The sequence below is a fragment of the Plectrocnemia conspersa genome, unplaced genomic scaffold (genome assembly GCF_051122295.1).
Source record: "Plectrocnemia conspersa isolate PC_06_02 unplaced genomic scaffold, ASM5112229v1 ptg000009l, whole genome shotgun sequence".
Lineage (NCBI taxonomy): Eukaryota > Metazoa > Arthropoda > Insecta > Trichoptera > Polycentropodidae > Plectrocnemia > Plectrocnemia conspersa.
Window position 1 is genome coordinate 28,513,591 of NW_028277173.1, and position 15,275 is coordinate 28,528,865.

Sequence of the window (15,275 nt, forward strand, 5' to 3'; positions counted from 1 at the left end):
AAACCAAAATCAATCGAATACCCCGGCAACTAATGTTTCAATATGTTTATTATTTTAATTACAAATCATTTTAGTTAAATCCCCTTTATTAATTAAAAAAATACTATACAGTGAAATCTCAGTATAGCGAAGCTCACGAGACCGAAAATAAAAATCGTTATATTTAATGTAAGGAAGATGGTATATTTTTTAATTACCATATTACAGCATCAAAATAATTTTGTCCATTTTTAAGGTTACTGTAATGAACTAAATGAAATTTCTAAAAAAAGTTTGAGGGTCGGTGGGTTTAATTAAATCGTCTAATACAACCCATCTTTAGTTGGTAAGAGTAAAAAAAAATACCATTGGATTATTTTTCAATGATTTTTTTTTTTAAAAACATGCATTTTATTTAAATGTAATAATTGAGACTTACTTATATTTAATTTTAACCCAAATCTATTTTAAAGCATATTTCGTTGATTATTAAAAATGTACAAATAGTACAAAGAAATTTGTTTATGCAATAACTTTTAATTTCACTTCGCCAGCCATCCCTATCGTAATAAAGAGACGCAGTATTTTTCTGTAACATAAGAGAATTACTAAAAATTGCTAAATACCGTTAGATTTCTCTGAAATAAAGCAAATGTATTCATTTTATGTTGACACGTTGCACATATACAAAATTTTAAAAATAATAAGCATGTTAAATTAAATTTTGAAATTATGTGCCGAAAAATCGGACGGTGGAATTTTTTGTATAGTTAGGCTGATATTTCGCCTTACTTTGACTAAAATAAATAATATTATTCTACTTTAGTATCTTACACCGATAAAACAACTTTCAACACATCATTTTATTATACACTTTTGCTTTCACAATAGCCACGCAAAATTTGAAAACCATCAATTACCACAAAAAATTATTCTTTATACGCTTCAAAATTCATGTAGGAGAAAGACTAATGGTTAAATAATCCTTTGTAATTATCGGACATTCACCACTGATAATATAAACTTTCACAAAGGGAATGATTTGAAGGTAGAGTTAAAACCTAATGCCATTTGCTTTGAATATGCCTCATCTCCTATTCCTCTAAGCTTTTTCGTGGAATCATTATAAAAAGTGACACTTTGTCACTTTCTGAGTAGTGTAAAGACTGCATGGATTGAATAAAATCACCAAGAAAATCCAAGTTATCATTTGAAAGATATATTGAACGATAGAAAAATGTACGCCTTCTGGAGTAGGCTAAGCTCACGAAGGACTAGTTAATATATATTAATGATGACGGCGATGATAGCCATAAAATGATTAATTAGATCAATTACGTGTTTAATTAATGAACCCCCAATTAGTAGTAATAAAGCATTTGCTCGAACAGAGACCGGAACTTGCTTCGATTTAATTGGGGAACCAGTCAGATGGGTAGAAAGAGCAATTGTCCTTTTCTCTACCCACGCTTATTTTTTGCTAGGAAAACTTTTTTCGGGATGGATGGAAATCCTGTCACGTGACACTTATGGACACTTTGCGACCCTCGTCAAGCGGTAATTCCCAACACTGAGGTGTCTAGACGCGCTCGCTTGAGGACGGAAAGATGGCGACGAAAATGGCCGCGGTTTAGATTGAGAGGACACTGGGGAAAATAATTTGTTTATTTGCACACCATACCTTTTCAAATCAATCCCTATTTATGTGGTTATTTCCTTTAAAAACGACAAGTTATAAAAATATTAGGATATATGTTCACTAAATACAATCAGGGAAAAGAGAGGAGACAAACGTTCTTTCTCTCTTGATACCTTGACAATTTGGTATGATTTAGGGCAAAGGTGGAATTTCCATGTTTATGTGATTAATTTATTATTAGACTAGAGCAGGTGAATTTCATATAGATTGGCAACGGTGATTCGTTACCTGCTCGCTTAGGGACGTCTAAAGATTGCATCTAAGCCAGCAGGATTGACCAGTACCTCAAAAAACTGGGTTTGAATCCCATATGTATATTAGTAAATTTTAATAAATACCATGTCTTATATATGATTATAATAATTTCTATCGGTTTTCCTAGATTTTAAAAATCCCAAGGATGAAAATTGTAATAAATAATTAAAATAATTCAGCATACACCTGTCATGTTGCAACAAAAAAATTGCAATAAATAAATCTTTTTTAGGCAAAAAAAATACATTAGTTTTTCTGAGCTTTTTAACATATTTTAGATTTTTATCGGTTTTTACTAGCCTCACAGATAAATATTGTAAATAATTAAAATAAAATCTCGGTCATAAATTTATGTGAGAGTATATAACTATGTAAATAAAAGTCACTTATTTACAGACTATGATTAATTCTGGGGTCTCAATACTTATTTAGTGGTTGTTGATTGTGTTTATTTATTTGTATCACACAATTACGTCATCACGTTGCAACAAAAAATTTACAACAAATAAATCTTACTGTGATCTTTTAAAGAAGAAACAAAAATACATTAGTATTTATGAGTCTGTGTACTGTGGTGGTCCCGACAAAATTCACACAGAGTATAAATTTAAGTTATATAAAACTGATTTTATTTATAAATTTTTAAAACATAAAAAATAGACTTTCAGTATAACAATCCATACCAAAAAATGTAAAAAAAATTAACAAACTTTTTCAAAAGGTTGATCCTATTCTTATAATTATAATATGTATTGTTTACTTAAAATCTTATTTTGTTATTAAAGTTAAAGTGATAATGATTTGTTATTAAATTTATTTTATTTGTGGTGGCTTTAACAGTGGAATTTAGCAAGCTAAAAACGACAAAGGCTTGGATTACCTCAGTTAACTCTGTATACTGTCTATATATAGATTTGCCTCTGCATCGAATAAACATTGTTTAAGCTATTCTTTGTAATTATCGGACTGTCATCTAACGTGAGGCCACCTTGAAACTAAGGCTTGCATAAAAGGATGAATAAGAATGGAGCTAAACACTTTTGCTGTTGGCTCTGAATTAGCCTTTGCTCCCATTCATTCCAGATTCGTCAAATTACTAGTATAAAATATGTGGTACTTGGTCGTTAATTCAACTCAGCTGACAAACAAGGAATAAAAGACAATATATAAATTATTAATAATGAGAATTTGGCTATTCTTAATGGTGCTAACAACATAAATGATCAATATATATTTATTTATTTTTATAATTCTTTGGCGGACCGCGGCGGGAGTTAGACGACTGGCGGTGCCTCGTCCTTCGATCACTCACATCATATATTTATAAAATATAACATGAAACTGAACCATATATAATTTAATAAATAATACTGCAGTGGCCCAATCTGTTTGTAGCTGCTACCAGTCACCATCCGTCCGTCAAATTAAAAAAAATATATTCCTCCACTTTTAAAATTAATATTATTTAGATAAAGTGAGCCTAAAATGTACTACGTATCATAATATACAATAGTATATATAACCAATGATAAAAAATATTGTATTGATTTTGAGTATTATGTAAAGCAAAAGTATTAAAAAAAAACAATGAATTTTGTCAATCTTATTGAGAAAAACAAATATTACACATACTACATATATATATTATAATTTTATTTATTTTTCAACACATGCATAAGTCACTAATAATACATTTACGAATTTTTCTCTCTGCGTTCATTTAATGTTCCTCCCAACGTTTCGCCGAAAATTTTTTTCGGCATCCTCTGGAGAATAACTTAGGTTCACATTATTTACCTTCGCAAAGAACAACGTAAACAACGACATAATTGCTTGTTTATATAAAAAAAAAACACGCTTTGTATATGTAAAATATTTAGAGTAAGACAAACGTATAGACAAAAAGCTTTTGCTCCATATTCCTATATGGTTCAGAGTCCTGGATTATAAGGGCTAGAGAGAGACAACAGAAATATGGGTATTTAAGAGTAACGGCTGTCTTTTTGACCCAACATATTTTTAGATTATTAAGAGGAGAAAGCGATTACTGTAAAATTAAAGTAGCAAGATAATGTAGAAAATCCATATAAATGCTACAGGAGTATCGTTAAGAAACCAAGGCAGGTGGCAATTGTGAGTCATGATCGCCACTATTGAGGTAACAACAAGGAAGGAAAGAAATAGATTTTCATGACAAAAGCCATCTCAGAGACGTCGACCCCGGGATCATCACATGAGAATGAAATTGGTCCATACAAACAGCCGCGGCCTCTTCATTGTCAATTATTCGAACCCAACGTGGGGTCAATTAAATTAGATTCAATGAGACGTAATTTTTTACAGTGGAATTCCTCTCCAGCGACATCATCTGGCGACTTTTCGTTAAGCGAATGAATACATACATGTAGAGCCCGAAGGCGGATTAAGGACCCTCCGCGACGAAAACTTTGATAAAGTCGTGACCCGAATACAGTCTTTCAGGTGAGGGCCTGAAAAAACACGCCCAAACCTAGTCTATTTATATAAATCTCGAAAGAAAATGTTAAATTTTGCATAAGAATATGGGATTTAACCCTTTCAACGTCCCGAGTAGATACAAGAACGAGTACTCTTAAGACAAAATTTACATTTTATTTTATAAAGATGATAATGGAGAAACACTGTATCTGAATATTATAATATATCCGCTCTGTTGTATACTTATTGGGTAATATTTTAACGACGGTTTAGTTATACTTTTAACCACACGAAATACATTATTTTTATAAATATTGTTTTAATTTTGGGTTATGGGCAAAATGCTGCTTATTATGTTAAGACCAAAATATTAAATAAACACAGCATTGCGTACTATACAGTCCGTCAGAACACTAATGATATCAATTTTCACCTGGTCTATAGTTAGCACCTAACTAATATTATTATTTTATGTCGTGCCTATAAAGTTTATTAATAAACCAGGAAACAGAAGCTACTTAGATTTTAATTAGAAGACCTCTAACCCTATCCAAATCAAATCTGAGATATACTTAAACCTGGAAGCTAATAAGAATCGCTGTGTTGTATCTCTTAGAACCTTTAGATTTATCAACGACACCCAAAACAACAATAGAAAAAAGAATAAATAGATTTGGAATAATATATATTTCTAACCAAAAATGATATTTAGAGAAATTATTTTATGAAAATATTAAGGATATCTATTACATAATTCTAATTATTAATTCTATACATGTTTCGGTATAATCATGTCTTACTTAACACCTTACAGATTCATAAAACATAATAACATTAATTTATGCTCTTAAAGTTATGTTTAATAGTGTAAAAACACATGTGACTCTTTAAAACTAAAAGTGTAATTAACATTTTCTTGGCTTGTAGCAATACAAATATGTTCATTTAAAAGATCAGATAATATAAAGCTAGTTGATATTATAACTCAAAAAAATATATATGTAAGTATGATTAAATTAGAGTTAGTCCTAAATGAAATACAATATACTTTAGTGAGTTTCTGTATTGTAAAAGTCTTAAAATTATATTGAAATTAGAGAAAAAAACATAATTTATTAAAAATAATTTTGACTATAATTCTTTACTACAAAAATCTAAACTTACATATACAATGTGAAGTTAAAACTTATAAATATTGAGCAATAGTTCTTAATTTGCTCATAAATTACCTCTTAAATCCATTTTTAAATCACAGATCAATTAAGATTGGTAGGAGCAACTGGATCGAATTTGTATTAAAATATCTAGTAGCTGAATCTTATATATTGTAAACTATACATAAATATATGAATTGGGAAGACAATTGCGCAGTAAATGAATGCTTTTGATTTAAAAAAAAAAGTGTTTGATTTGATTTCCGTCGGTAAAAAAACTAAAGCAAATATTTTGCATTATTAATCAAAAGTTCAATCGCTAATAAAGAGTGATACATTAATTTCTCTATATTATATAGTAATTATTAACCAAAATAAGTACAATAATGTACACGAAATGAAAAAACTACTTCAACTATACGTTTCCTAAGAAAAGTATTCAAGTTCAAGTTGAAGTGTTTTAATATTCCGCTTTATTAATTCATGAAGATAACAAATTGATACAAGGTAATAAATATTGTTTCTATAGCTTTGAAATATATCACAGGTGTTAATACAAGTCACCTGTGACGCAAATTTTAAAGATATCAACAAAAAAAGTATATCTTATCAATAGATAATTAAATTGTAAAACAACCAAACCAATACTTGCTTTTTAGTTAATGTGATGTAATAATAACTAATCCATCAAGTTTATAAACAATGAAAACGTCACGCAGAGAATAATAAAATCTTAGAAATGTATTAATCATAGAGCATCTAAGTAAATCGAAAATATTTGAAAAATTTCCTTAAAGAAATAAGATAAATCTATCATTCCTAATGCTATATTTGAGTAATAGAGTAAATGCATAATAGTATAATAAGCAAGGTATATTTAATTTTTGTGTATTTATATATAATACATATATCAAGTAAACTAGTCAAAACTCACCATTTTTCATCTAAAGATCAATCTTCTATATTCCCAAGACTCACATTGCACACTTGAAATAACACGTTTTATTTGTTGTTTATATTGAGAATATTTTGTAAATTAATATATAAGGTAATTAATGAATCAAAAACCAATTCACAACTTTTATATCACCATGTTTTATTTAATTTGTAAAAAATAACTAAACAGAAACACGAACGTGACGTCGAATCACAAACCAACCGGAATGTTATATTGGGGAGAAGATGGGGCGGAACGGCCGCTCGCACGGCATCCGCGACTAAACTGTCAGCGTCTGGTTTAGGGGGGGCGTCGGCGCAGGCGTCGTGGTCCCGTCGGGGGAGCCCCAAGAACAAAGGCGGACGAGAAGCGCCATCGCACCCCCGAATGCACCAGATGCACCAACGTCGATCGATGGAGAGACCTTCGTTCGCCCACCGCCGCTCTAACTAATTAATCAGAACCCCCATCGTTCCCTAGGGGAGGAAAAAATATAAAATACGCCAACTTTAAAAGCTATATAAACTTAATACTCAATAGTTTTACACATAAAAAAACAACAGTAAACTACAAGATATATAACACCATAACCCCTGTTAGCTCACTCTATGGTCAATATTAAAAGGTTATTTAATAAAATTAAACAAATAAAATAATTATCAAAACGGATCAGAAATCGATAATTACATAATTATAAATAAATTAATTCACTAATGAATGAAAAAAAACTTAAATATTATTAAAAATATGTAAAATTGTAATGGTGAATACTCAACTGTTATGATTTTTTTTAACTGTCACTTATTTCATAAGAGTAAATAATATGTATATATATAATATAAATAATTTACAGTGCGCTTTATTTATTTTTAAAATATATTATTATTTTAAAAATATACACATAATACAAATCGCAATATAAACGCTTACGTTTTTTGCTATTTATGTAAAAATAAACATGGCCGAAAAATTACGTGTTATGTTTGACTTAGCTGTCACTTGGCAGATACTTCCTATTGAACTGAAGCTTTCCGATTGTTTTTGTTATAACATTTATGATGCTATCGTCTATTTTAAGAGAGCATCAAGCTAAAGAAGCTGCGAAAAAAATCGTACAAGGTAGCGCGAATCAAATAACTAATTTACATTCATAAAAATTGTCACAATTTTAACTTGAATCCATAATTATAAATAAATTAATCATATTTTTAGAACAAAAACGCAAAGAAGCTGTTGCATCAGCGAACAATCTCACTCAAGCGCTCGTCGATCATTTGAACGTCGGGTATGTTTTAATTTTGGTAAATTTTACAACAATTAAAACACTATTTTATATAAAATTTGAGCTTTACTGTATTGTAGGGTTGCTCAAGCCTATTTGAATCAGAAACGCCTCGACGCAGAGGCTAAACAATTGCACCAAGGTGCCGTCGGCTTTGCCAAACAAACCCAGCAATGGTTGAATCTGGTCGAAAGCTTCAGTAGCGCTTTGAAAGAAATAGGAGATGTTGAAAATTGGGCCAAAACCATCGAGAATGACATGAAAATTATCACCGACACGTTAGAAGGCGCTTATAAAATAACGCAAGAGACTCGATGACAAAAATGTTTTTGATTATATTTAATTAATGCTTAACCTTTATGTTGTAACATATTAAAGATTGATATTTTCGCTCGTGATTAATCATATTTATAATAAAAATAATTTGATATCATCTTTATTGTTTAAATAATTAATATTGACCATATATATAATCTATATGGTACTTTCCTGTTATCGGGGGTCAAATTTTGTCTACAAAAATATTTATTTATTTGTTAACATATTTTGTTTATTTAATACATCACTCCATTAGTAACTCTGGAATGAATTTACGTAAAAATTACATTTATTATCGTATTTAGATAAATAAAATGAAAAAATCTATATATACTAAATTGATACTGAATAACTGCGTATTTAATTATTTATCATATAAGTAAAACAATAAGGAGAAATTATATTTTATAGTAAAACTATTTTTAAATAAATAAGACAATATCAAAGATCAGTAATATAATGAAACAAAAGATATGTATAAATATTATATTTTCTAATCCGACTTTAAATGCTCATATGTTGAATGTATTGGTGAAATACTACCTATCTTCTACAAAATTTATAAAATTAAAGCTTTTTATTCGAATTTTAAAGATAAAGATTAATTTACTTAACATTATGACATGTATACTTGATGTACATCACAAGAAGACTAAAAATCATAGCTTATAGCTCATATGGTAAAAATCATAGCTCTGCAATATATTTGGGTGCTCAAATACAGTATTATGTCATATGAAAAATATAAAGATATACTATTGAATTACCCAGGTGTATCACCTTTTATTAAAAAAATATTTAAGAATTCGTTACTGCTTTTAATAATATTTCTTATGTAAAAATACAGCTCGGTGCTACTATTTATATTTTATTTATTAAAAGCACAATTGTTTTATGGTTCATTCCTCTTTTCAATTTAAATTGTAATTCAAAAAGCAATAAAAAAATATTTACAATTAAACCCGTATTTTTATCGCTAAAGTATGCTTTATTATTTATATATGCCATTCATATAGAAATTTATATAAAAATTCACCCTTTCTAAATTTGGTTTATTTACCATAACCAATAGAATAAAAATGTAACAACATTTTTATTTTAATCCTTATAAATAACAAATTAATAATTGTAAATAAAAATACAATTTGCGAATTATTTGCATAACCTTCGCAAGGTCATGCGAATGTGTCATACTCGCGAAAACCATTTTTAAGGCCAAATCTAGTCAGCCAATTGACTGTCAGTTTGAACTTGGTCTGACTCGTTGAATGTCGTCTACTAAGCGCAACGTTTAGTATACATTTTTATCTGATTTATAATAATAGAACATAGTTAATAATAACTTATAGAGGTAAGTATTTTATACTGAAAACCTAATCGATCGATAACAGATAATTGTAACACTTATCAGCAATAAAAATTGCCATATTAACCTCATTATCGATCGGTTCCTTTTCGCTATTTTACTGTATTAATAAATACTAATTTTGATTTTATTCAATTCTTGCTACAAACTTACAGTAATATACAGTCTTTAGTTTTTCATGCAATATTTATAACATGACTGAAACATAAATCATTACATTAACCCTTTGAGTAGTGAGTTAATTTATACATATATGTTAATTTATACATATTTGTTACTATACGTATTTTTATGTAATTATTTATTTATCATTATTTTATATTGCATTTATTTTACATATTTTTTATATATTATTCGGCTTTTGTGGAATTTTTTGTTTGTAAATTCATAGACTCAATATTTTTCATAAAATTAATATAAAATATTTTTTGGTGTGTTCATTTATTTCATACTCTTTAATTTATTGCTATTATTTTCTATAAAATCATTTACAATAAATAAAATATAATATTTTTTATTTATTATTTCTTCAGTTGTATATGTAAATATATAACAATACTGCTCAAAAGGTTAATGTATAGATATTATAGAATTAATAATTTATTTTACTTTTGTAGATAATTAAGCACCTCTATTGTTTTCGGTGATAACCTTTATTGTTAATATGATATTTAACTTTCAAATATTAATTATTTATTATACAGATGGAGCAAAACGGTCATAAATGCAATCTTGTTCGGCAGCGAGTGCTATCTATTCAGAGTCATGTGGTTCACGGATACGTTGGCAACAAAAGTGCAACATTTCCACTACAAGTACGTAAACATAATATGAGATACGCCTTGAAAAGTCATTATCAAGACTACGCTTTATGACTGTTAACTTAATAATAAATTATTATTTATTAATACAATACATCAATATTTACTTCAATATTAAAAAAACATATTTTCAGCTTTCCAACTTAACCATGACAAAAGTCACTTTTTTATACTACACCATAATAAATTATTAAAAAAGTATTAACTAATTGAAAAATTATTGTTATTTAGTAATAAATAATTATAGTCTCAATGTTATTGAAAAAAAGTGCTTAAAAAGTTTTTTGGTTAGTCTATGGCTTTCTAACGTCTGCGAGGCTATTGTGAAATTCTATGTGTTATGAAATGCCGATTTTACTATTGCTTGGTTCAGCCAAAACCTTGTCGTTTAAACATTTCTAAATGCTGTTTTTGAAACTATTTCATATTTAATATTTTCTGATTTAATATATACCACTGTCACAAAATATTACAATACTAAGAGTGGGATGTTCTCGAATATTGTTTGAAAAATATTTCTAATGACGGCATTGTCTTACCTTTGTGGTAAAATTGCTATACAGTTCTATCAGTGATATAAACAATACTAACAATTCATATTTTAGATACACAAAACACTACGTTCCAGAAATACATAAACATGTTTTTATTGCTAAATAGTATGTTTTATTTCTGTACTTTTTATAGTACTTATTTGTATAAGATAAAATGTTCATACGAGATATTGCTGTCATTGAAAGTTTTGTTTATTGAAGATTTATCTACAATGATTAGTTTGGCAATAAACTAATCTCTGGGAACTCAAAGATGACTTTGAATTAAAAATAACAGATTCTTGTACCTTGAGATTGTCAATAATTTTTTATCAAATCTTATTTAATTAAGTACTAAATCTAGTATATAGCTCTAAACATATCAGATAAAGTTACTACAATATATATTTTTATAGCTCCTGGGTTTCGAAGTAGATGCCATCAATACCGTCCAGTTCTCCAATCACACCGGCTACAAGCACGTTAAAGGACAAACAATATCGGGCACCGAAATCATCGATCTCATAGAAGGATTGACTCTGAACCACGTCAACAAATACTCTCACCTACTAACTGGCTATTCGCGCAATCCGCAGTCTTTAATCGAGGTCGCCAACATTGTGAAGAAATTGCGCATTGATAACCCTGAACTGGTTTACGGTAAAAACCATTCAATCATTACTCATGATCGATTAAAATATTATAAAATATTTTTTTTCCACTAATAGTTTGCGACCCTGTTATGGGAGACGATGGTAAAATGTACGTCCCGGAAGAAATTCTTCCGGTTTATAAAAACACAATTATTCCACTGGCCGATATTGTCACTCCGAATCAATTCGAAGCTGAACTCTTAACCGATATGAAGATCAACAATATATCGGACGCTCAGAAAGCTATCAATAAGATACACGAGATGGGGGCGAAAATTGTTGTCATCTCCAGTTCGGAATTGGGAGACGAGAATAATATGATCGGACTTGCAAGCATTGCAAAAGGTATTTATTTTTATTTATGTATTTTATATTTTTTAATTAAATTTATAATACTTCTAGGAAAATGCTATCAAATATCTATACCAAAGTTTCCCATTCACTTTACGGGATCGGGAGATTTATTTGCGGCTTTGATGTTAGCGTGGACGTTCCAAACTAAAAATGATGTTAAACTGTCTTTGGAGAAGACGATTGCAATCATGCAGCATATTTTAAAGGATACGCATATTTATGCTAAAGGTATGAATTGTAAAATCAGATAAAAAATTACTATATTTATAGTCATATTTCAATGTTCCTTTTGAGTACTAAATAATAAATATGTAACTTTCGTGGACTAATGCTTGGTACGCAGGGACATCATTTCAGCTTTTTTCAGGAGGGGGGGGAGAAAAAGTTTTTTTTTATTTTATTTAGATTTATTTATGATTCATAGTATTTCATTAAATGACATGCATTTTTCTGGTAAAATGGGGGGGGAGCAATTACCCCCCTCTATCCCCTTCTGCCTCTCAAATAATAACTGTTTGGGATCAATGTCAAAAGAAATAAAATCGTGCTGTTGCAAGAGAATCGAATGAAGCATATATAAACCAAATTTTGACCAATAGGAGAGCGCAAAACACAATTATCACTTCTCAGAAGTCAAAAATTCACGTCAAAACCAATAAAATCGTGTTGGCGCCGTCGCAGTAGGAACGAGCGCTGATTCTATTTGAATATACTTTGACCAATACTCTCATATCATAAGTTCATAGCTATCCTATTTTTAAAACATAGTGCATCGAAATGCAGACAAACTATGGAGCAACATGCGAGGTCTGTCTGTACTTCTTTTTTTGCTTATTTTCCCCTGAAAGTTGAGTTGGCTTAGCTTGTGTTTTGGACTTCAAGTCCAATTCGATTCGATTCGAGACTGTTTTTAACTTTTTTTTGATGGATAACCTAACAATTTTTGGTTTAAAATCAGGGACATCATTTAAACTTTTTTCTTAGAAAATCCAGAAGAAAGTAAATTTGACAGGTGCCGTAAATCTAGTGTTATAATTCATATAATTTAAAAAAATACATTTTTCTGGCCAAATTCAAGGCGTGCAAATGCCCCCACCTCCTCTTTTAATGATGCTCCTGGCCATAACATGTTAATTGCTTTACGTGGATTAGACTTAAAAACGATCTTATTTGGCTAACTGCGAAAAAAATCATGAATATGTTTCAAACTTTTGTGATAAAGTTGTCTCTAAAATTGCAAAATAATTGTTTTCCTACATATCGCCATATGGAACGCCAACGGTGTATCGCAACACACAAAAGAAATATTTTTTTTTTCAAATAACACATAATAGACTACTTCAAAATAACTAGATACTGTATTTATACCACCCAGGGCCGTAACGTAGGGGGTGGGGGGGCGGTGCCAAAACGAAGTTGAGGATAATCCACATTCAAACAATATATTTGATTTTGCCAGAAATCACATGACATTATTTGTAAACTGTGATAATTGTAGCTAAAATTTGGCTGAAATATATTCCATGGGACAAAAATGAAATATTATTGACATAAATTAAGGAGCACATATTCTACAAAAATATAGTAAAACCCGAAGATGTGCATCCTTTACTTTTCTAGTACCAGTAGTATCATTTATTGGTGAACCATTAAAAACCATATCCATATCCATATAAAACGATTTATTTTGAAACATGTAAAAAATTATAAAAATAAAAGTTTGGTTTTACACAGTAAATGGTAAATAAAAATTTAAATCCAATGTAAAGTGAATATTTTAGCGAAAGACTATTAAAATTTTAAATATATTTAATAAACATAATTTTTTGTATTTTCAGAAACGTACGGTGATTCAGATTTGACTAACGACAAAGTAGAATTGCGTCTGATTCAAAACAAGAATGTGATAGAGAATCCAAAGATCGAGATTGAAGCCATTTCTGTAGATTATTGATTCGGAAACATATCCATAAATTACAATGCAGTTAAAATATCATATTTTAGATGAAATATATTGTTACGAATGTCTCATAGTCTTGGCATTATATTTTAATAAAAAATATAATATAGAATATTGAAAACATAACAAGACCAACTTGTAAGACTATAACATTGACTGATTACTAGAAAATTACAGTTTAGGAGTAAACTGTCGAAAGCAAAACCAAAAATGTTGAATTTAAATACTTAGTGACAATAAAGAAATTTTTGTGTGATACTAGTAATTTTTAAACCATGTAATTTTATTAGCAACTTAATATTTTTTATTATCATTAGATCATAATGTATAATGGATAAATAATTGCATATTACTTTACATTCCCTAAATTGTTGATTTTTTAATTATTTATTTACTGTTATTTCTTATACTAAATATATTAAAAATATATTGTAGATTGATGTTCTTAATGTATAAATATATTAATCACGTTCATTAAAAATGCCTACTTATACGCAATGTACTTAGTTAATATTATAGTATATACCGAGTTCGAATCGGTTTCATGTATACATGTTATAACTTTTTAATAAATTTAATATTTATTATGATGATCGCGACGGGCTTCCATTTTATGACATGTGTTACTGCAAGTTTTAAAAAGTGTAAATTTGTGATACAAATAAATTGTTGATGAAATATCCATCTATTATTTGAAATTAAATTTTGAACATATTTGTAGATATATTATAAATAAGGAAAAAAATAATCTAACAAAAATCCACAACAATTTTGTGAAAGCATTGAACATGCTTTTTAACGAGCTTCTTCAGAAACTGAGTGATTTTTTTTTTTTTTTTCGATTAAATTAAGACCATCGTGGCCTAACAGGTTACCCCAATGCGCCACGATGGTCGAAAGCAAATTATAAATTTATAAAACATAAAAAAACGTATATATATAAATAAATATAACAATACTTAAACATAACAAAAAAAATTATAAAATATTAAAATTAAAAGATATAAACCGGATCAGATCCTCGTAGCTAACATTAAATAAATCAATTTTCAATGCTAGCGTATTAAGGAGTCGTATGGCCACAGCTATAGGCGAGTCGGCAAGTGCGGATGTCCTAGCCCTAGCTGCCATCAAAAGAGGTCTCGATCGTGATTCTCGAAAATGTTCCGGAACCCAAAACTGGAATTCCTCGAGAATAGCTGGATTGTCGACAGCACCTTTTAGTAGTTTGAAAAAATGCTTAGCGACATACAGCTTTCTGCGAGAATTAAGCGAATCATATCCCAACGCTCCTAAAAGAAAGGCGCTGGGATATAAGAACGTTTTTGTTTCTTAACAGTCTTACTAACTTCCTTTTGAGTTAATTAAGGGCTCATAATACCTAATTAATGATGCCACTCAAATGAGTATTTTGCTAATTCAAAAATACTGCAGAGATTCATTTTTGAGCCGCTACTATTCATCTAATTTAATACAATTAACATACATAAAATATGAAATAGGTTTC

General features: G+C 29.1%; 2 protein-coding genes and 1 long non-coding RNA gene across 5 annotated transcripts in view; 2 read left to right on the plus strand and 1 right to left on the minus strand.

The window, feature by feature from the left end:
• Positions 1 to 6,768, minus strand: part of LOC148232512 (uncharacterized) — a 147,510-nt gene extending 140,742 nt beyond the window's left edge. For both annotated transcript variants that reach the window (XR_015810736.1, XR_015810735.1), the window contains exon 1: positions 6,479 to 6,768. This is a non-coding gene — a long non-coding RNA (uncharacterized LOC148232512). The remainder of the gene's footprint in view (positions 1 to 6,478) is intronic.
• Positions 6,769 to 7,455: 687 nt separating this feature from the next.
• Blos1 (biogenesis of lysosome-related organelles complex 1 subunit 1) lies at positions 7,456 to 8,196 on the plus strand. Its single transcript, XM_088192138.1, has 3 exons — positions 7,456 to 7,600; positions 7,694 to 7,766; positions 7,844 to 8,196. The coding sequence occupies exons 1-3, from the start codon at positions 7,537 to 7,539 to the stop codon at positions 8,079 to 8,081; spliced, it is 375 nt and encodes a 124-aa protein (XP_088048264.1). The 5' UTR covers positions 7,456 to 7,536; the 3' UTR covers positions 8,082 to 8,196.
• A 1,101-nt stretch (positions 8,197 to 9,297) lies between these two features.
• On the plus strand, positions 9,298 to 14,446 carry Pdxk (pyridoxal kinase). 2 transcript variants are annotated; one of them, XM_088191793.1, is made up of 6 exons: positions 9,298 to 9,432; positions 10,152 to 10,262; positions 11,218 to 11,461; positions 11,530 to 11,799; positions 11,857 to 12,036; positions 13,647 to 14,446. In XM_088191793.1, exons 2-6 carry the CDS (start codon positions 10,152 to 10,154, stop codon positions 13,760 to 13,762), a joined length of 921 nt encoding a protein of 306 aa, XP_088047919.1. In that variant the 5' UTR covers positions 9,298 to 9,432; the 3' UTR covers positions 13,763 to 14,446. The 2 variants fall into 2 exon arrangements, with proteins under 2 accessions (XP_088047919.1, XP_088047918.1); XM_088191792.1 differs by having other exon boundaries at positions 9,313 to 9,370.
• Positions 14,447 to 15,275: the final 829 nt, after the last annotated feature.